This window comes from Phyllobates terribilis, unplaced genomic scaffold (genome assembly GCF_046119375.1).
Source record: "Phyllobates terribilis strain yellow unplaced genomic scaffold, ASM4611937v1 Scaffold_1__5_contigs__length_1240528914, whole genome shotgun sequence".
NCBI classification, from domain to species: domain Eukaryota; kingdom Metazoa; phylum Chordata; class Amphibia; order Anura; family Dendrobatidae; genus Phyllobates; species Phyllobates terribilis.
The window spans coordinates 69,996,973-70,020,583 of record NW_027362761.1 but is presented as its reverse complement, the minus strand read 5'-3'; the positions used below and the strand labels follow the sequence as shown (position 1 = coordinate 70,020,583).

At 41.3% G+C, this 23,611-nt stretch overlaps 1 protein-coding gene across 1 annotated transcript in view; it reads left to right on the top strand.

Moving 5' to 3' along the window:
• Positions 1 to 23,611, top strand: part of LOC141266096 (structural maintenance of chromosomes protein 2-like) — a 206,799-nt gene that overhangs the window by 162,851 nt on the left and 20,337 nt on the right. Inside the window, exons 22-23 of the mRNA XM_073680173.1 lie at positions 16,421 to 16,537; positions 16,663 to 16,823. Coding sequence (XP_073536274.1) covers positions 16,421 to 16,537; positions 16,663 to 16,823 — 278 coding nt within the window. The remainder of the gene's footprint in view (positions 1 to 16,420; positions 16,538 to 16,662; positions 16,824 to 23,611) is intronic.

Here is a 23,611-nt window from a genome sequence, read left to right as displayed (position 1 = left end):
CATCAGATTGCTCTTCTTTCATTTTGTTATACAATTTTGTTTTTATTTTATATATCGCGTTCTTTCTTCTTAGTTTTCTGTGTATTTCCGTTTCCCATCTTGCCCCGCTCCTTACCTCCCCCTTGGTAATCATGTCATCTGTCAAAGTAGGCTCACTGAATGTAAGAGGCTTTAATATTCCACAGAAACGTTCACAAATTTTGTACTCTATGCACAAACAAAGAGTCCAGGTTCTTATGTTACAGGATACGCACTTTAAAACTGGGCATATGCCTGTTTTGGGAGATAGGTATTACTCTCGGTGGTTTCACAGCACTAATCTGGATTCACTCTCTAAGGGTGTATCCATAGCCATACACAAGTTGTTGGCTGCAAAAACAGAAAAAACCCATCCGAGAAATTGCTACAATATTAGGAGTGGCAAAATCTACAGTTTGGTACATCCTGAGAAAGAAAGAAAGCACTGGTGAACTCATCAATGCAAAAAGACCTGGACGCCCACGGAAGACAACAGTGGTGGATGATCGCAGAATAATCTCCATGGTGAAGAGAAACCCCTTCACAACAGCTAACCAAGTGAACAACACTCTCCAGGAGGTAGGCGTATCAATATCCAAATCTACCATAAAGAGAAGACTGCATGAAAGTAAATACAGAGGGTTCACTGCACGGTGCAAGCCACTCATAAGCATCAAGAATAAAAAGGCTAGACTGGACTTTGCTAAAAAAACATCTAAAAAAGCCAGCACAGTTCTGGAAGAACATTCTTTGGACAGATGAAACCAAGATCAACCTCTACCAGAATGATGGAAGGAGAAAAGTATGGTGAAGGCGTGGTACAGCTCATGATCCAAAGCATACCACATCATCTGTAAAACACGGCGGAGGCAGTGTGATGGCTTGGGCATGCATGGCTGCCAGTGGCACTGGGTCACTAGTGTTTATAGATGATGTGACACAGGACAGAAGCAGCCGAATGAATTCTGATGTATTCAGAGCCATACTGTGTGCTCAGATCCAGCCAAATGCAGCCAAACTGATTGGTTGTCGTTTCATACTACAGATGGACAATGATCCAAAACATAAAGCCAAAGCAAGCCAGGAGTTTATTAAAGCAAAGAAGTGGAATATTCTTGAATGGCCAAGTCAGTCACCTGATCTCAACCCAATTGAGCATGCATTTCACTTGTTAAAGACTAAACTTCAGACAGAAAGGCCCACAAAGAAACAGCAACTGAAAACCACCGCAGTGAAGGCCTGGCAGAGCATCAAAAAGGAGGAAACACAGCGTCTGGTGATGTCCATGAGTTCAAGACTTCAGGCAGTCATTGCCAACAAAGGGTTTTCAACCAAGTACTAGAAATGAACATTTTATTTACAATTATTTAATCTGTCCAATTACTTTTGGTCCCCTTAAAAACAGGGTGGCACATGTTAAGGAGCTGAAACTCCTAAACCCTTCATCCAATTTTAATGTGGATACCCTCAAAGGAAAGCTGAAAGTCTGAACTTCAACTGCATCTGAATTGTTTTGTTTAAAATTCATTGTGGTAATGTCTAGAACCAAAATTAGAAAAATGTTGTCTCTGTCCAAATATATATGGACATAACTGTATCTGTCCGAATTAAGGAGTATATACAAGATACTTCTTTACCCTCTTTAGATAGTCAGGTCTCTGAGGCACTGGAAAAGGACATTACAGAGAAGGAGGTCAATCTTGCAATTCAATCTACACCATCTGGTATAAGTCTTGGCCCAAACGGATTTACTCCAGCATTCTATAAGTCCCTTAAGGCTGTGTGCCCACTATGCGTTTTTTAAGCGTTTCCGCAGCAGCAATTCCGCCGCAGAAACGCTTGGTAGAAGGTCTGCTATGTTCCCCAATGATAATCCGCATGTGCTGTGCACATGCTGTGGAAATTTCCGCTGCAGATTATTGTGGAAAAATCTGCAGCAGTACCAATTATTTTGCGTAATCGCTGCGTTTTCGCTGCCATTGACTTACATTGAATCGTTAATATCCGCATGACTACATGTGCACATGCGGATATTAAGCGATACAATGTGCGGATGGTACCCGGTTCTGGAGAAGAGGAGACTCTCCTCCAGACCCGGGTACCATATTACCTGTAAAAAAAAAAGAATTTAAAATAAAAATATTCATTATACATACCTTCTGATGGCCCCCGGTCTCCATAGTGATGCATCCTGGCTTCCCGGCAGCTCGCGATAGTCTAAAAGGACCTGCGGTGACGTCATTTAGTCATGTGATGGGTCACGCGACTAAATGACATCATGGAAGGTCCTTTTAGACCACTGCGAGCCGCCCAACACACCGGAAACACCGGAAGAGACCCGGGGCCATCAGAAGGTGAGTATAATGTTTATTTTTTACCATTCTTTTACTATAACTTGGTCACACTATATAAATCCATGCCGGTTGCATGGATTTATATAGTGTGACCAAGTTGTCTAGCACTTTCCAAGTGATGCTAAAATCACTTGGAAAGCGCTTGACAACCCGCATGCGAAATCGCATGTGAAGAACGCTTCACTTACGCTTGCCCTGGCAAAAAAAACGCATGTAAAATTCGCATGCGTTTTTTTCTGCCAGGGAGATGCAGAAACGCTCAGGAAAAATCCGGAGCATTTGTGCATCATGGGCACATTCCCTAAAACTCAGCTATCCCCTGTTATGAACAAAACCTTTAATTCATTAAATGATAAGACTTGTTTTGTCCCCCAATCATTGGAAGCTCATATTAGCGTTCTCCCTAAACCAGGTAAGAATCTTACAATCACAGCTAATTATAGACCCATATCATTAACCCTCCGTCACATACAATATCGGTTCTAACGAGTTCACATACAATGTGACTGTCAGGCGCAGGCTAGAAAAATACCTATAATATCTAATGTTTGCAATTTCAATGCTCTAAAAGTGATCAGTGACCTTCATAGGGATGTAATAAAAGAGACTACACATAATCAGGTGCAAAAAAAAACCATTTACTTAACATAAAACTAATAACTCTGAAATACAAACATTTCAAAACTCCCGCCAAATAGTCCCCAGTTCAACTCTGTCAAAAAACGCTACAAAGAAAATTTATGGAAACAAACTTAATTTTAAGGTACCTTAAGTACTATTAAACACATATTCAATTAGAATTAGATCCTGAAGTTTCCCCAGAAAAATTACACTTGCAGAGCAAAGAGCAAGAATTACACATCATTTTTGCATGTGTCAGGCAGATTGCATTATGACATTTGTAACATTCATAATTAGAAAGCCTTCTGATTCCGCTTTCCGTGGTGCAGGTGGTGCATCTCCTTCTTTTGGGAGGTGGTGCAGGTGGTGAATTTTCACTATCATCTTCTGGGCGGAATCTTTTGAGCTGAACTTGAAGGCGAGAGGGGCATTTCGTCAATAGTGAGATTCTCCCCAGGGCAATAGCTTTTTTTACAGTTTTCAACAAATTTTTGGAATATATCACGAATTGGAGCAAGTCGGTCATGTGTTTTGCGTTCGGTTCGGGTAGTTCTGTTTATGGACATAACAAGGCCAAATTTTTCAACTCCATCCCCATCTTTACTCCAAAGTTCCTCCAAACTTTGTCTATTTGCCCTATAAGCTCCTGCTAGGTATAATAATCCAAAAAAAGCACGCAGTTCTATTTCATCTGTGGCCTTGATGGTTCTGTTGCAGATGAACTTGTCCTTTATAATGTCTATATATTGGTTGGTATATGTGACAATAGAGTCCAGATTGTCATCTGTGAATAAACTATTCCAGCATTCAACTGCAGCTTTTGCATTACTTGCAGTTCCTATAACTGCAGGAAGGTGAGTAATAATGTTTTGCGGTTCCCTACGTTTTTTCTGGAATGGCTTCTTGTTCCATTGTTTTTTTTTTTATCTTTTCCCATATAATAAGATTCAGGGTCGAGAGGCAAGAGATAACACAATTAAGACCATGTTGCTAATCTCTAAAGCTAGAGTAGCTCCATATCTATGGGCCTTTTATCTATTGATGCAGAGAAGGCCTTTGACAGGGTTCATTGGGGGTTTATGAAGGAGGCATTGGACCACGATTTTTACAGTTAATATTTTCCCTGCACTCTGGCCCTACTGCTAGAGTTAGGGTTAATGGAACCTTGTCCTCACCTTTTGTGATGCGAAACGGGACTAGACAAGGGTGCCTGCTGTCCCCCCTTCTGTACGTGATAGTGATGGAACACTTGGCTAATGCAATAAGGAAAAACAGCAATATTCACAGGGTTACAATTATACGCAGATGACCTTTTCCTCTATATGTCTCGGCCTCAGACATCTCGTTTTTCTTTAACCCCTTTACCCCCGAGGGTGGTTTGCACGTTAATGACCAGGCCAATTTTTACAATTCTGACCACTGTCACTTTATGAGGTAATTACTCTGGAACGCTTCAACGGATCCCCCTGATTCTGAGATTGTTTTTTCGTGACATATTGTACTTCATGATTGTGGTAAAATTTATTCGATATCACTTGCGTTTATTTGTGAAATAAACGGAAATTTGGCGAAAATTTTGAAAATTTTGCAATTTTCAAAATTTAAATTTTTATGCCCTTAAATCAGAGAGATATGTCACACAAAATAGTTAATAAATAACATTTCCCACATGTCTACTTTACATTAGCACAATTTTGGAACCAAAATTTTTTTTTGTTAGGGAGCTATAAGGGTTAAAAGTTGACCAGCGATTTCTCATTTTTCCAACAAAATTTACAAAACCATTTTTTTAGGGACCACATCACATTTGAAGTCACTTTGAGAGGTCTTTATGACAGAAAATACCCAAAAGTGACACCATTCTAAAAACTGCACCCCTCAAGGTGCTCAAAACCACATTCAAGAACTTTATTAACCCTTCAGGTGCTTCACAGGAATTTTTGGAATGTGGAAGAAAAAAATGAACATTTAACTTTTTTCACAAAAATGTTACTTTAGACCCAATTTTGTTTATTTTCGCAGGGGTAACAGGAAAAAATGGACCCCAAAATTTGTTGTGCAATTTCCCCTGGGCACGCAGATACCCCATATGTGGGAAAAAAACACTGTTTGGGCGCACGGAAGGGAAGGAGCGCCATTTGACTTTTTGATTGTAAAATTTGCTTGAATAATTAGCGGACGCCATGTTGCGTTTGGAGAGCCCCTGATGTGCCTAAACAGTGGAAACCCCCCACTAGTGACCCCATTTTGGAAACTAGACCCCCCAAGGCACCTATCTAGATGCATAGTGAGAACTTGGAACCCCTAGGTGCTTCACAAATTGATTCGTAAAAATGAAAAAGTATTTTTTTTCCCACTTTTTCATTTTTACGAATCAATTTGTGAAGCACCTGAGGGTTCCAAGTGCTCACTATGCATCTAGATAGGTACCTTGGGGGGTCTAGTTTCCAAAATGGGGTCACTTGTGGGGGAGCTCCAATGTTTAGGCACAAAGGGGCTCTCCAAACGCAACATGTTGTCCGCTAACAAATTGAATGGAAAATCGGCTCAAATTGTTAGCAGACACCATGTTGCGTTTGGACAGCCCCTGTGTGCCTAAACATTGGAGCTCCCCCACAAGTGACCCCATTTTGGAAACTAGACCCCCCAAGGCACCTATCTAGATGCATAGTGAGCACTTGGAACCCCCAGGTGCTTCACAAATTGATTTATAAAAATGAAAAAGTGGAAAAAAAAAAACATATGGGGCGGAGACTCGAGCACCCGCGATACTCAGTGCGTACCCGAGCACCCGATGCAAACTCAAGTAGCGAGCACTTGCATTCAACACTAGTTGCCATATCGTCATCTTTTTTTTTTTTTTTTTTACTTTTGAAAAAAAAAAACAACCCCAACCCTAACATTAGCACAACCCCAACCCCAGCCCTAGCGTTTATTTTTTACCCCGTTCCTCGTGCGGTATAAGTGATGAGATTACTTTATTCTTCGGGTCGGTGCGATTACAGGGATACCAGAATCATATCGGATTTTTATGATTGACAGCTGTCACACACTAAAAGACACATATTTTGTAAAATCTAGTTTTTGCATCGCCATATTTTGACCGACAGTCATGTGACGGCTTGTGTTTTGCGGGATGAGTTGACGTTTTTATTGGTGCCATTTTCAGGCATGTGACATTTTCTGATCGCTTTCTATCCCTGCTTTTGGGAGGCAGAATAAACAAAAACCAACAATTCAGGAATTGTGTTTTTTTTACATTTTTTTATTCTACTCCGCGTGTGGTAAAATTGATAAGGTAGCTTTATTCTTCGGGTCAGTACGTCTACAGCGGTACCACATTTATATCGGTTTTTATGTTTTGGCGCTTCGATCGCAGCATTGCGGTGGCTAAGAGGAGGTGATCGGTATACTCACCTCCTCTTCCGGCCTCCAGCGCTGTCTGCCACGGCTTCCCGGGTGTTGCCATGATGACCCGATGTTGTCATGACAACATCCGGGTCACCAGATAGCAGTAAGATTGTTTGGACATGCGCAGTGCATCTCCAAACTATCTTCTCCCTGTCCAGCGCTGACTGCCTGCATGGCACAGGTATGGTGCTGCATTCCTGTGCCATGAAGGCGATCAGAATAAAAAAAGTGAAAGTCCCATAGTGGGACAAAGTAAAAAAGTGGATCTACCTGAGGAAGATAGCGTCTGCTATCGAAACGCGTCGTGGCGTTAGAGAGCGTACTAAACAATGAAAGGTTTGTGTGTTATAACCTAATCCCCTGTCTAGTTGTTCTAGCGCTTCACTAACACCGCAGAATTCCTTCTTTCTTAAATGTATAGTTGTCACAGAGAGAGGTTGAACATGTAATGGATAACTTCCCTTTTAAATAGAAGTCGGAAGCGATAAAATATCTGGGCGTGCTCATTTCTCCTGACTTTTCAAAATTTTTTGCACTAAATTACCAGTTGCTTTTGGATCGTACATATAAAGACCTACTGAATTACAGTAAACTGAGATTATCTTGGTTTGGGAAAATGAACGCGGTAAAAATGGATATATTGCCCCGCTTTTTATATATTTTTCAAACTGTTCCCATTCCTCCGTCATGCAGCTTCTTCAGCAAACTACTTACAGCATTAATCAGGTTTGTATGGGGTAAATATAGATCCAGGATAAGTATGCAGACATTAAACTGACCTAAAATGGCCGGTGGCGCTGGATTTCTGAATTTTAAAGTATATTTCCAAGCTTCTGTTTTAGGTCGCTTTATAGACTGGCATTTCCACTCTCTGACAAAGCAATGGGTCACTATTGAGCAGGAAGGGGTGGGTGTTCCTCTGAAACATCTTCCTTGGCTTTTTGCCTCTGATGTTTTCTCGATGGGGGGCTTGACGGAATTGACTAGGGGAACAATTAAAGTTTGGCATGCAATTATGAAAAAACACCATCCCTCTAGAACATTCAGCCCTCTTACACCACTTTTTTCGAATCCTTCCTTTCCTCCTGGATATCTGCGAGAATCTTTCTTAGGATGGAGAGCTATGGAGGACACTCGCCTTCTACAGATATTATAAAATGGTAAAATGCCTTTATTCAATACATTACAGGATAGGTCCCCGTCTAGAAAGTTGCTGTGGATGGAATACTTTACAGTTGCAATCATTCTTGTCTTCTCAGAGGATGAAACCCCCATTCCAGTGTACACCCTCTTCTTTTGAGAGGTTGTTCTTACCAGAGTCTACCCCTAATCATACAATATCCCTGCTTTATAATTATTTGATTAGGGAGGGTGTCTGTCACGGGTGTGTCGCCACGAAGATCGTCACGATTACACAGCCTGACTTCTCGCAGCTGAGTTTTTGGTGCTTTGTGTTTTTCGGCAGTGAGGGAGTTAACTCTCTCTCTCTCTGTGCTAGACGAGGTCCAGCCTCGCCCAGCTGCAATCAATGCTGCTGTAGTGGGACTCCTTCAAATGCCTGCCGGTCTGTTAGGGAAGTGTCGGTGAAAGCATTTCATGAAGACTAACAGAGCGGATCGTGGTATTTGGAGTTTCAGAGCTAAGTGTATTCGGAGTGTTTTTTCCCTTCCTCGCTTTATCATTTATCTCCTTTCCCGTTGGTGTTCCCTCTGTTGTAGTTTTTGTATGCAAGGTGGTTTTGGTTTTACCCTTGTACTGTCTCGTTCGTCTAAGTACTGAGTGTTGGCATATTATTACCTGTCCCCCTTTTGTTGTGATCGGGGTCCTTCTCAAGACTAGATTACTTAGGTGCAGGGATCCTCAGGAGGTAGGGGTTACGCTGGCGGCCTGGACCTCTGCACCTTTAACAGTACCTCCAGGTAGAGGGATTAGTCAGGGCCCCAGCTTAGGGTCAGCTTAGGCCCCCTACCTCCAGTACACAGAGACAGCGTGACATTTTCACCGACCACTTAGATTTTCTCCAGCTACCATGGATCCAGTAGCCGGTCTAGCTCGGCAGTTGCAGAGTTTGTCCATGGAGCTGGCGGACGTTAGGTCCAAGGTTTTTGTATCCTCAGGAGCAAGCCGGACCAGAACCTAAAGTAGCTCTCCCTGACAGGTTCACTGGGGGGCGGGACAAGTTTTTTGTTTTCCGGGAGGCATGCAAGTTGTACTTTCGGCTGCGGCCTCGGTCATCGGGGAGTGAAGAACAAAGGGTGGGAATTGTCATCTCGCTCCTACAAGGGGACCCACAATCTTGGGCGTTCTCTCTTCCCCCGGGCTCCCCGGCTCTCCAGTCAGTGGATAGGTTTTTTGCTGCTCTGGGTCTTGTATATGATGACCCGGATCGGATCTCCCTTGCTGAATCTAAGTTACGTAGGATCCAGCAGGGGGATCGTCCGGCGGAGGAATTCTGTTCGGAGTTCCGTAGGTGGGCCACTGACACCCAGTGGAATGACCCGGCTCTTAGGAGCCAGTTTTGTCAAGGTTTATCCGACAAATTACAGGATGTGTTGGCACAGTATGACTCTCCCGCGTCACTGGAAGCCGCTATGGCCCTTGCTATTCGCATTGACAGACGGCTTCGGGAGAGGTGCGGGATAACTCCACCCCCTGTGATGACTCCACCTCCTACAAGGTGCCCTCATATGGTGGTTCCCCTGGTCAGTCCAGAGGAGCCTTTGCAATTAGGAGGGACATCATTTCGGGGGAGGGGACCGGTGGTGCGCCATAAGACAGGAAGGTGTTTCTTCTGCGGGAGAAAGGGACATTTTATTGGGGGGTGTCCATCCCGTCCCTTGCAGAGTGAAGAGTCGTCGGAAAACTGTTGATCCCAGGTTGTGTGGTGGACGGCAATCTGGGAGTAGGTATTTCGTCCCTAGGTTCGTCTCAGTTTCTCGTACCGGCGGAGGTGGTGGTGGGTACGAGAACTGAGAGGATATCTGTTCTTCTGGATAGTGGGGCCGGGGCTAATCTGGTGGACGCTCGGTTTGCCCGAGTTCAAGGTATGCGATTGAGTGAGTTGGCTAAACCCATCCCCATATTCTCGATCGATGCCAGGCCTCTCGGTCAGGGAAGTTTTTTGCAAGCTGTGCATAACGTAAAACTTCAAGTGGGGGCGATACATAAAGAACTGTTGTCTTGCTACGTGTTGGAGGGTCTTCCCACTCCTATAGTGTTGGGCCTTCCTTGGTTAACTAAGCATAACCCGGTTATTAATTGGCAATCCAGAGAGATAAGCCAATGGAGTAAATTCTGTAATAAAAACTGCATGAATACAGTCATCGGTGCGGTTACTCCTAGGGTCTTACCTCCATTTCTGGCAGACTTTGAGGATGTATTCTCGGAGAAAGGGTGTCAGGAACTACCTCCTCATCGCGAGTATGACTGTTCTGTAAAACTGCTCCCTGAGGCCAAGTTACCTAAAGCTAGGTTGTATAACCTTTCTGGTCCTGAGAGGCAGGCCATGAAGGATTATATTTCAGAAAGTCTGGCTAAGGGGCATATTAGACCTTCATCTTCACCGGTGGCCGCGGGGTTCTTCTTTGTTAAGAAGAAAGATGGAGGCCTACGCCCTTGCCTGGATTTCCGTGAACTTAATCGGATTACGGTCCAAGATCCGTATCCGCTCCCACTTATTCCCGATCTCTTTAATCAGATCGTGGGCGCCAAATGGTTCTCTAAGTTGGATCTCAGGGGGGCGTACAATCTGATTAGGATGAAGGAGGGGGATGAGTGGAAGACGGCGTTTAACACTCCGGAGGGGCATTATGAGAACCTTGTCATGCCATTCGGTCTGACTAATGCCCCGGCGGTGTTCCAACACTTTGTTAATGACATTTTTCGCCGCCTGGTGGGACAGTTTGTTGTCATATATCTGGATGATATCTTAATTTACTCGCCGGATCTGGTGTCTCATCAGGAGCACGTTAGGCAGGTGTTACAGATCTTGCGGGATAATAAACTGTATGCCAAATGGGAAAAGTGTGTGTTCGCCGTACAGGAACTCCAGTTTTTAGGCTTCCTGGTTTCAGCGTCCGGTTTTCGTATGGACCCTGGGAAAGTGCGGGCAGTTCTTGAGTGGGATCGGCCAGAGAATCTTAAGGCACTACAACGTTTCCTGGGGTTTGCTAATTATCACCGGAAGTTCATTCGTAATTTCTCGTCCATGGTTAAGCCTCTCACAGACATGACTAAAAAGGGGACGGATTTTTCTAGGTGGTCTGACAAGGCTTGTCAAGCATTCTCCTCCTTGAAAAAATGTTTTGCCTCGGCACCCATACTCATTCAACCTGATGCGTCACAGCCATTCATTGTAGAGGTAGACGCTTCCGAGGTAGGGGTGGGAGCAGTATTGTCACAAGGTTCGTCCCCTGGTAAGTGGCATCCGTGCGCCTTTTTCTCTAAAAAATTGTCGTCCGCTGAGAGGAATTGCGATGTCGGCAATAGGGAACTCTTGGCCATTAAGTTAGCTTTTGAGGAGTGGCGCCATTTTTTAGAGGGTGCAGTCCATCCGGTCACCGTCATCACCGATCACAAGAACCTGCTATATCTGGAGTCCGCGAAACGTCTGAATCCCAGACAAGCTAGGTGGTTATTGTTTTTTACCAGGTTTAATTTTGTCGTTACATATCGTCCTGGGTCAAAAAATGTAAAGGCGGATGCCTTATCTCGTAGTTTCCCTGGGGCCGGGATTACGGACGACCCGATTCCTATCCTTCAGGAGGGGGTGGTGGTTTCGGCAGTATGCTCTGAGCTGGAGGAGGAGGTATTGGAGGCTCAGGGGGACGCCCGTGTTGGACCTCCGGGGAGACTGTTTGTTCCAGATCAGTTGCGACAAAAGGTGATCGAGGCACACCATAACTCAGTTTTTGCAGGACACCCGGGGAGTAAAGCAACTGTGGATCTCCTCTCGCGTCGGTTTTGGTGGCCTAACTTACATAAGGAGGTGGTAACTTTTGTCGCGTCCTGTGGGGTTTGTGCGCGCTCTAAGACCTCACATACCCGTCCGTCTGGGGCCCTCTTACCTTTGAAGATCCCGGAGCGTCCTTGGACTCATCTGTCTATGGACTTTATTACGGACCTCCCTCCGTCTTCGGGTAAAACGGTCATACTCGTTGTAGTGGACAGGTTCAGCAAGATGGCACTTTTATCGCTCTTCCTGCTCTTCCTAATGCTAAAACTCTTGCACAGGTGTTCATTGGGGAGATTGTGAGGCTTCACGGGGTACCCTCCGAGGTGGTGTCAGATCGGGGGTCTCAGTTTGTGTCCAAATTCTGGAAGGCGTTTTGTACACGGCGGGGGATGCATTTATCGTTCTCATCGGCTTTTCATCCTCAGACCAATGGTCAGACGGAATGTATGAACCAGAGCTTGGAGACATATCTCCGGTGTTTTGTGTCAGATAACCAGGAGGACTGGGCTTCTTTCTTACCTCTGGCAGAGTTTGCTCTTAATAATAGGCGGAGTTTTGTACTTTCAGTAGGGGGGGCTCTTCGGGGGTTCCTGAGGAGGAACGATTTTCCTCATCACTCGCTTCAGTATGGAGAGGGGTGCTGAAGAATCTGAATACTATGGGGAACCGATACAAACGTATGGCTGATAGGAGGAGAGTGTCTGGTCCGGACCTAAGTGTGAACGATCGGGTATGGTTGTCTACCAGGAATATAAAACTTAAGGTTCCCTCCTGGAAACTGGGTCCCAGGTTCATCGGGCCGTACAGGATCAGTTCTATAATTAATCCGGTGGCATTCCGTCTTGACCTCCCCCTACGTTTAAAATTCACAACGTGTTCCACAGATCGTTGCTTAAGAGGTATGTGGCGCCGGTGGTACCGTCACCTTTACCTCCCCCTCCAGTGGTGGTCAATGGTAACTTGGAGTTCCAGGTATCGAGGGTCATCGATTCACGCTTTAATCGCCGGTCCCTTCAGTACCTGGTTCATTGGAAGGGGTATGGTCCTGAGGAGAGGATGTGGGTTCCTGCGTCGGATATTAACGCAGACCGATTAGTTCGGGCCTTCCACACGACTCACCCGGATAAACATGGCCCTGAGGGTCCGGAGGCCCCTCGTAGAAGGGGGGGTACTGTCACGGGTGTGTCGCCACGAAGATCGTCACGATTACACAGCCTGACTTCTCGCAGCTGAGTTTTTGGTGCTTTGTGTTTTTTGGCAGTGAGGGAGTTAACTCTCTCTCTCTCTGTGCTAGACGAGGTCCAGCCTCGCCCAGCTGCAATCAATGCTGCTGTAGTGGGACTCCTTCAAATGCCTGCCGGTCTGTTAGGGAAGTGTCGGTGAAAGCATTTCATGCAGACTAACAGAGCGGATCGTGGTATTTGGAGTTTCAGAGCTAAGTGTATTCGGAGTGTTTTTTCCCTTCCTCGCTTTATCATTTATCTCCTTTCCCGTTGGTGTTCCCTCTGTTGTAGTTTTTGTATGCAAGGTGGTTTTGGTTTTACCCTTGTACTGTCTCGTTCGTCTAAGTACTGAGTGTTGGCATATTATTACCTGTCCCCTTTTGTTGTGATCAGGGTCCTTCTCAGGACTAGATTACTTAGGTGCAGGGATCCTCAGGAGGTAGGGGTTACGCTGGCGGCCTGGACCTCTGTACCTTTAACAGTACCTCCAGGTAGAGGGATTAGTCAGGGCCCCAGCTTAGGGTCAGCTTAGGCCCCCTACCTCCAGTACACAGAGACAGCGTGACAGTGTCTCTGGAAAGTTACAATTTCAACATATGTGGGAACAAGAGTTAGGGTAGTCATATCTTCAACAGATTGGGTAAAAGGATTCTTATTTACAAACAAAATGTTGGTCACATGTTATGCGCTGGAGAAAAATTGTAAAATCATGGCAAGATGGTACCAGTATCCTGTAAAACTTAACACCATATTTATGGCAGCCTCAGACATATGTTGGAGATGTGAAGTGGAAAAAGGATCTATGCTTCATATATGGTGTCGTAAGATCAAACCTTTGTGGGAAAAAATATTTTCCAATTCTAATCTAATCACCAGAAGTAGGGTCAAAAATCGTCCTGAGATAGCTCTACTTTCCATCCTGCCCTCATCAATCGGATCTCAAAAAAAAGATATCTTAAGATTCTGTTTAACAGCAGCTCGTAGTGTGATCCCACGTTACTGGAAATCACCTCAAAGTCTCCAAATTTCAGAATGGTATAATGAAATGGTTAATATTTGCAGAATGGAGGAACTCTCTGCTGACTATAATGGATGTGCTGATAAATTCAGGAGGATCTGGAGTATCTGGATTCTGTTTCAGGACTCATCGGAGTTTCATAGGCTGTTTGAATGAAAGGCCGATGAATTGGCGAGCTGGATCTGGGTTGGGAACTAATTAGAGAGTCTAAATGAGCCTTAGTATATGTCTCCCCTTTCCCCTTCCATCCTCTAATCCCTCCCTCCTTTCTTATCTTTCTTCCTCTCTTCGCCCCCCCCCCCCCCCTTTTTTTTGTACTGTAGTATTGTTAATTTATGTAGTGGTCCGCACTGGTTGGATATGTTAAAATGTAATGTTTTCATTATTAGATAAAAGGTGTAGAAAGGTCCTATAGAGTATTTATACACTGGTGTAACCAATGAGAAACCGACTTCGTATCACATAACTGATAGAAAAATCCATAAAAACATGTACAAAAATAGTAAGACAAGAGACAAATTATAATAATAATTACAGTTATATGAAAAAGTTTGGGCACCCCTATTAATCTTAAGCTTAATATTTTATAAAAATTGGTGTTTTTGCAACAGCTATTTCAGTTTGATATATGTAATAACTTGAAATGAGGTTTATTGTACTAACAGAAAATGTGCAATCTGCATTCAAACAAAATTTGACAGGTGCATAAGTATGGGCAGCTCACCAGAAAAGTCACATTAATATTTAGTAGATCCTCCTTTTGCAAAAATAACAACAGCCTCTAGTCGCTTCCTGTAGCTTTTAATGATTTCCTGGATCATGGATGAAGGTATTTTTGACCATTCCTCTTTACAAAACAATTCCAGATCAGTTAAGTTTGATGGTCGCCGAGCATGGACAGCCCTCTTCAAATGATCCCACAGATGTTCAATGATATTCAGGTCTGGGGACTGGGATGGCCATTCCAGAACATTGTAATTGTTCCTCTGCATGAATGCCTGAGTAGATTTGGAGCGGTGTTTTGGATAATTGTCTTGCTGAAAGATCCATCCCCTGCGTAACTTCAACTTTGTCACTGATTCTTGAACATTATTGTCAAGAATCTGCTGATACTGAGTGGAATCCATGCATCCCTCAACTTTAACAAGATTCCCGGTGCCGGCATTGGCCACACAGCCCCAAAGCGTGATGGAACCTCCACCAAATTTTACTGTGGGTAGCAAGTGTTTTTCTTGGAATGCTGTGGTTTTTTGCAGCCATGCATAACGCCTTTTTGTATGACCAAACAATTCAATCTTGGTTTCATCAGTCCACAGGACCTTCTTCCAAAAAGAAATTTGCTTCTCCAAATGTGCTTTTGCATACCTCAGCCGACTCTGTTTGTGGCGTGCTTGCAGAAATGGCTTCTTTCGCATCACTCTCCCATACAGCTTCTCCTTTTGCAAAGTGCGTTGTATAGTTGACCGATGCACAGTGACACCATCTGCAGCAAGTTGATGCTGCAGCTCTCTGGAGGTGGTCTGAGGATTGTCCTTGACTGATCTCACCATTCTTCTTCTCTGCCTTTCTGATGTTTTTCTTGGCCTGCCACTTCTGGCCTTAACAAGAACTGTCCCTGTGTTCTTCCATTTCCTTACTATGTTCCTCACAGTGGAAACTGACAGGTTAAATCTCTGAGACAGCTTTTTCTATCCTTCCCCTGAACAACTATGTTGAATAATCTTTGTTTTCAGATCATTTGACAGTTGTTTTGAGGAGCCCATGATACCACTCTTCAGAGGAGATTCAAACAAGAGAACAACTTGCAAGTGGCCACTTTAAGTAGCTTTTCTCATGATTGCATACACCTGGCTATGAAGTTCAAAGCTCAATGAGGTTACAAAACCAAAAAAAGTGCTTTAGTAAGTCAGTAAAAAGTAGGTAGGAGTATTTAAAACAAGAAAATGATAAGGGTGCCCATACTTATGCATCTGTCAAATTTTATTTGAATGCAGATTGCACATTTTCTGTTAGTACAATGAACCTCATTTCAAGGCAGAAGCATTAATGTGTCCAACAGTTATTACATATATCAAACTGAAATAGCTGTTGCAAAAACACCAATTTTTATAAAACATTAAGCTTAAGATTAATAGGGGTGCCCAAACTTTTTCATATAACTGTATTTCACAGGAAAGCACTTTCAGTTTCGTTTTTGAACGTTTTATTGTGAGCCCATAAAAGAGGCTTATTACCTCTGACCACGTTGTTGACAGCAGTGACCTGGGGGTCAAATGCTTCCTGGGGCGATCCCCATGCTGTCCCCATGTCATTTGAGCACTGTCACTATCGTTTTGGGCACTTTTTAAGCTTTCTACAGACTGCCGGGGGTGCCGCCGCAAAAATGCTCGAGTCTCCCATAGACTAACATTGGGCTCGTTGCTCGGGTCGAGCACCCGATTATCACGGTAAGCTCGGCCCGAGCTTCGAGCACCCGAGCATTTTATTGCTCGCTCAACACTAGTGCTCGCTCATCGCTACTGCTAATGTAAATCTAAACAGACACTGGTAAGATAAGACGGAAGCTGGAGCCAGTATTTCCTGATCTGTGAAGCCAGTTTTTCCTGGCCGCTACCATACTGTAAGTGGTTAGACTTAGTATGGTAGTCCCAAATGACACAATTGTAAAGGTAGAATTTGTAGCCAGATAATGTCCCTGTTTATTCTTCTATCCTGGATCATTTATTGTCTTCGTTAAAGCAGAAATAATTTCAACTTATCTAATAGTTTTACATTAAGATTTACTCTAGGAGTAGTGACCTAATGAGTTTTATTTCTACAGTATAATGACTTGATGAAAAAGAAGAGAATAGTGGAGAATGACAAGTCAAAGATTTTGAAGACTATTGCAAAACTTGATGAGATGAAAAACAGCGCTTTGAAGATTGCATGGGAAAAGGTAAGGGGCTCTGTTGGAGTTTTGCTTTGACCTTGTGATGTGATTGTGCTCTACATTGTTTTGTGCTGTTGTAGAAGAAGTAATCATTGATAATGCAATGATGACACTTTTTTCTTTTTTTTAAGGTGAATAGTGACTTTGGTTCCATTTTCTCCACGCTTTTACCTGGGGCAAATGCTGTGCTGGCTCCTCCAGAAGGATGCGATGTACTAGATGGACTGGAGTTTAAAGTTGCATTGGGAAGTACATGGAAAGAAAATTTGACAGAACTGAGTGGAGGGCAACGGTAATTATGTGACAATATATTTAAATGTTACAAAGAAAAATCTAGTTTCTATTTGAAGTGGCGTTTTAGTTGCACATTTATGGCGGAGAAGTGCTAGGGAGCAAAGTGAGCGCAAATAAGGTTTTATTTTATTAAAAGCAAAATGTAAGATATAAATGCACGCTCACCTGGTGCTGTTGCACATTGCAACAATTCAGTAGCATAAGATCAGCCGCTGTAGGACACGGGTCATCAGACCAGAGGGAAATGTAGTACGGATTCAATTCATGTGCCAGTTCAAATTTCACTGATTTATCTGTTTTGTTTATTACAGATCTTTTTATTTCTTTATTCATTTTACCCTTTGCATTTTCATAGATACCAATGTATGACATAATGCAACCATTTTCTCTGTTTTGAAAGTTTTATTTGATGTATGTAAGTTTCAATGTGACCTTACTCTTACGTACCAAAACTGAACTTTGACAGGACATGTGTCCGTTGCTCTGGCAGCTTTTTTTCGAAGGCTAGCATATACCTACTCTATCAATAAGGTTATGTCCTGAGGAAGACGTTTTGGATGACTTTGAAACGTGTTGACTTTGTAACCTATCAATAAACAATTCTTCTATGAATTCATAGCCTACAAGCTTTCCCTTACAAGTACATCAGCAAACACATTTCATCCTTACAGGAATTGCACATATATGGCATATCCACAAATAAGCAAGCTGCTGTACCCGGTTAGGCAGGTGCGTGACTCTCCCCATTCACTTCTACGGAAGTCTGTGCATGTGCCATAGATATTGAAGATGGGAATACTTCTTTAACGCCTGAAAATCACAATATTAGCAGTAAATACTTAAAAAGTTGTTAGATAATTCTATACATCCATTTATTTGTTACATTTCTTAGAAGTTGATTGTATCTAGTAACGCAAGCATCTCTTGTAATCTGCTGACAGCATTTGTGGGAAGTTGGGACAGTGGATTCTCTCTTCCCTTATATTGCCATCTCTACCACCTGTTATAACTTAATATTAACCAATTGTTGATGTGGTTGTCAGAAATCCCAGGATTTAGTATAAAGAACAAACTGCCCATTACTCACTTTCCCTGGGTCCAGTGCGGAATCTCCACTACTGCCCCTGATGCCTGTCATTGTCTGCAGCATTGATTTCTCACCTACATTGTGACAGCCAATCAGTGAGCTCAGTGGCTCTATGTTGGGATTTCTGTCTACATGGGCAGAGCCTCTTCGCTCACTGATTATTGACATGACGTCCGCACTGCAGCCAATAACAGAAAGACGGAGCAACACTGAATACTCAGTTCTGGTCTCAGGGATAATAAGTAAAGCGTGTGTGTTTTTTTTTTTTTTTTTTAACAACTTGCGATGGGACACCAGGATTTCCTGAAAGGGGACAACCTCTTTATATTTCAATGTCTCCAAGCCAAAGTTTCACTTCAACCATCTAAACATTTGGAAAGAAGCCACTTAATAACATAAATTCTGATACATCAAATGGCAAGACGCCTTTCTCACCTCTTACCTGAAATATTGTTATATAATAATATTGTAAAAAAGACATATAATGCATGTTTTTCTCAATATCTGACATGAAATCAGAATAAAATGAAGAAATCCCGGCACTCACGTGTATTCGATCAGTTCATTTATTCCACATGTAGGAAAACTACAACAAGACGTTTCCGCCCCTCACAGGCTTTTTTCAATTGTGGATAACAAAAAAACTTTCACAATATATAAAGGAATTCAAAGGAAATAACATCATAAAAAGTTTTTACAAAAAAATTCAAAGAAATATACAAAAAACCACAACAAAATATAACACAAAATACAACATATACAAAATAATAATAAAATATCATGAAAAAGGTAATATCTCCATACTAATACAAAAATAAAAGTCAAAATGTCCCATTTTAAATGGTCCAATCCACCTAATCAAAATATATAAGTGAACAATCCACAAATTACTATATATGGTATAATTTTATAGAATATTGTTATACATCACTAATTATAGTTTATATATAAAAAACTGTCTTTCCATTTTCTTATATTTTTTATATTATTATTTTTATTAGTTTTATAATTTTTATTATTAATTTTATAATGCTCACTCTATACAATTGGTAGCCCCAACATATTAACTCCAATCGTTAAAATACTACCAATATTTAAATCATATCATATATAATATAACAAAAGAATTTCTTAGCTGAAGAATTTTTATTCTTTATTATTATTATTATTATTATTATTATTCATCTTATGATGTTCTCCGGATTGAAAGAAGACTAATCTCTAATATATGTACTGAATAACGAAATCTTTCTATATAGAATCGAATCACAATTATGGCATCACAAATCGTACTAATAATCATCCAACTACTAATCCTATTAAAAGGATAAATAAGTTCCAGGTGATAGAAAGTCTCAAAAATATATATTCACATGTCTCAAATAATATGCTACATTACTACAGGATATAGTCGTATCAACAGATCCCCTCCTCACAATATCAATAATCAAGCAATATCATGCATAATCAAATTATGATAGTTCCATGAAGAATTTTTTACAAATATAAACCCCTAGTTATAAAGGTTTTTTATAATTATTTTCTATTTATTTATTAACCCTATGATGTTGTCAAAATTCAATATATGAAAAGACTGATCTTATGAAATGATCTTATGAAATATCACCAATAATAAATCCTATAATAGAGATAAATTAGTTCAAAATAACAAATAATAAAAAATAATAAAAAAGTCTCAGAAACACATAATTTCATACCCCAAATAATATGTAACACTACTGCAGAATAAAGCCATATCCGCAGGTTGTTTTTTTCATTGACCTCCTCCATTATTGTAATATCCAGAAAAAAATGTTCATTGATTTTGAATAGTCTAAAGAGGAGGAAAAAAGAGTAGAGATTTTAGAACATTTGACTTACATTATAGTCCCTATTCAGACCATTAGGAAATAAACTGTTAAGTGTAAAAATCCAATATCCTCAGAAGTTTTTTGAGGCTTCCCCCTCTTCTAGGTGTATGGACCTCCTCAATTACTTGATATTTTAATTGTGCCACAGAATGTTTTTTTTCTTTGAAATGTAATGGCAACGGGAGTGTGACATCGCAGCATCTAATTGTAGATTTATGCTTGTTAATGCGTACACCGACAGCCTGTGTAGTCTCACCTATATAAATAGAGCCACAAGGGCACTTAATTAAATAGACAACATTGGTAGATTTACAAGTAAAAAAACCTTTTATATTAAATCTCCTCCCAGTATGGGGATGGCAGAAATAATCTCCTCTAATGACATTATTACATTGTGCACATCCCAGACAGGGATGCGTGCCTCTATTTTTTGTACTGAGGAATGTCTGTCTGGGGATCAATAAATCACTGCCTACATCAGCACGTACTAATTTATCCCTGATGTTGGGAACCTTTTTGTTACAAATTCTGGGAAGCATTTGAAACTCATTCCCATTTGGAAATGCTTCCTTCAAAATATGCCAATGTTTTTTAATGATTTTATCAACTTTAACATTAATCGGGTGATATTGTCTAACAAAAGATATCTGAGGCATATTGTCATCTCTCTTAACCCTGTCCAATTCCATATCTCTCTCTGCCTGATCCAGAACATGTTTGGGGTAACCACGGCGTTGAAAATTATACCTCATTTCCTTCATACGTTGTTCATAAATTGTAGGATCTGTAACAATCCTTTTAACTCTTAAAAGTTGTGATTTAGGAATCGCTTGTTTCATAGAATACGGATGGGCACTTTTAAAATGTAAAAAACTATTTCTATCTGTGGTTTTTTTATATAGATCAATATCTACACGTCCAGTGCCAGTCTTAATAATCATTGTATCAAGAAAATTCAAGCGTTGACCATCACATGATAAAGTAAATTTTAGTTCTAGCCATATACCATTTAAATAGTTCTGAAACTCTATGAGTGTTTCATGTGGCCCCTCCCATATGCAAAAAATATCATCAATAAATCTTAACCAAATTTTGGCATGGGTTTTAAATAATTCATGACAGTAAACGAATTTTTCTTCAAAGAATGTCATATATAGATTTGCATATGGGGGGGTCACATTAGCACCCATCGCCGATCCCCTTTTCTGTTTATAAAAAACATCTTGAAATAAAAAATAATTCTCATATAGAACAATTTCAAGTAAATCAATTATAAACTCTCGCCGTGTTTCAAGGACTTGAAATTCTTCCAATGTCCAATTAACTGCATTTAACCCCTTCTGATGTTCAATGGAAGTGTATAAACTAACCACATCAATAGTGGCAATAATGGCATTTTCAGAGATATCGTCAATATTTTTAACCTTTTGCAAAAAGTCACCTGTATCAAGTAAAAAAGATTTACTTCTTTTGGTAAAAGGGGTCAAAATTCGTTCTAAAACAATCGACAAAGGGCTCAACACAGATTCTGATCAAGCAACTATTGGTCTCCCGGGGGGGTCAATTAAAGTCTTATGGACCTTAGGCAACACATAGATCACAGGGGTAATGGGGTCCATCTTAATCAAATATTCAACCAATTTAGTATCAATGATACCCCTGGATCTATGTTTGTCAACCACATTTTTAATCTTAATTTGTATTTCAGATAATGGATTCTTTTTCAAAGGCATATATGTTTCAATATCCATTAATTGTCTTTGAATCTCACAAATATATTTATCACGATGCATTATGACAGTTGATTCCCCCTTGTCGGCAAGTTTAATTTCAATCTGTTTGTCCCCTTGCAATTGTTTCAGAGCTTCCCTCTCTTCAAATGTTAGATTACCATAAATCTCAAAATCTCCTCGCTGTACTTGGTTAAGTAAACTGCTCACATCCCTTCTGGCAAAATCAATATACGTTTCTATCGGATGGTATATCTTTGGGGGTACAAAATTACTTCTGTTCCTAAGACCTAAATCAAATAACTTTAAAGGATCATTTCCACCACCTGAAATCATCACTGGCAAAGATGATGGAACATTAGAAAAATGTGATTTCAACCTAAGATTTCTATAAAAACGATTTAGATCAATGTCCAATTGAAAACCATTTAAATCAGTCAATATGCCGAAGGATAAACCTTTTTGCAAGGTCTGGATCTGCTTCTGTGATATAGATTTAGACGAAATGTTTATAATCAATGATTCTTCAATACCTGAGACCTGGTGATCATTGAAGGTGTAGTTTCTCCTGTGGTGGCAACCCCCTCTCCGCGTTTTCTTGTGGAGTAGCGTCCTCTCCCTCTTCGGAAAAAAGGAATACGCTGTGGATTCCAGGAGCTGGAAGTATCACTCCCAGAGTCTGAAGAATAATAGCCAGTCCGAGGAAAAGATTTAAATCCTCTTTCAAAGCCAGATCTCGGGTCACGCCACCTATAAACTCTGTTGGATAAATAATCCTCAGTGTCCCTGGTAAACTTTCGTCGCTTTTTATCTTGCAGTTCCTTACGAAAACTCTCCAACATAGTATTAGTAGAGTCCTTCAAAGCACTCAATTCATCCGGTTTCATACAGGAGCTGAGCTGTATGAAATCAGAATAAACCTTTCCTGTTTTAGGTCATTTAGGATTTCCATAATTTTTAATATTTGCCAAGTGCCAGAATAATGAGAAAGAGAGTTTTAAGGCATTTTTATTACTTACTGCAAAGTCAAAAGTTTACATACATTTCATTAGTATTTGGTACCATTGGCCTAAACTGAATGACTTGGCTCAAACGTGTGGGATATCCTTCCACAGGCTTCTCACAATAGTTGGTCTTAATTTGGGCCCATTCCTCCTGACAAAACTGGCGTAACTGATCCATGTTTGTAGGTCGCCTTGCTCGCACCTGCCTTTTCAGCTTTGCCCATAAATTTTCAATAGGATTGAGATCAGGGATTTGTGATGGCCACTCCAAAACATTGACTTTTTTATCCTTAAGCCACTTTGTTACCATTTTGGCAGTATGCTTCGGGTCATTGTTCATTTGGAAGACCCATTTCCCCCCAAGCTTTAACTTCCTGGCTGATGTCTTGAGATGTTGCTTCAGTATTACCACATAATCTTCTTTTCTCATGATGCCATCTATTTTGTGAAGTTCACCAGTCTCTCCTGCGGCAAAACAACCCCACAACATGATGCTGCCACCCCCGTGTTTGACAATTGGTATGCTGTTCTTAGACTTCCAAGCTTTTCCCCTTTTCCTTCAAACGTAACGATGGTCATTATGCCCAAAAAGTTCTATTTTAGTTTCCTCAGACCACAAGACATGTATCCAAAAATTAAGGTTTTTGTTCCTGTGTGCATTTGCAAACATTAAACTTGCTTTTTCTGTTTCCTTTAGCGTAATGGCTTGTTCTTGGCAGAGTGGCCTTTCAGCCCATGTTGATACAGTACTTGTTTCACTGTGGTTATTGACACAGTCTTACCAGCTTCTGCCATCATCTTCACATGGCATTTTGCTTTTGTCCTTGGGTTGATATGCACATGTCGGACCAAAGCACATTCATCTCTGGGACACAGAACCCGTCTCCTTCCTGAGCGGTATGATGGCTGGACATTCCCATCTTGTTTGTACTTGCGTATAATTGTACAGATGAACAAGGCACCATCATGTATCTTGAAATTGTACCCAAGGATGAGCCAGACTTGTGCAAGTCCACAATTCTCTTCCTGATATCTTGGCTGATTTCTTTAGACTTTCCCATGATGCTACACAAAGAAGAAGTGTGTTTCAGGTG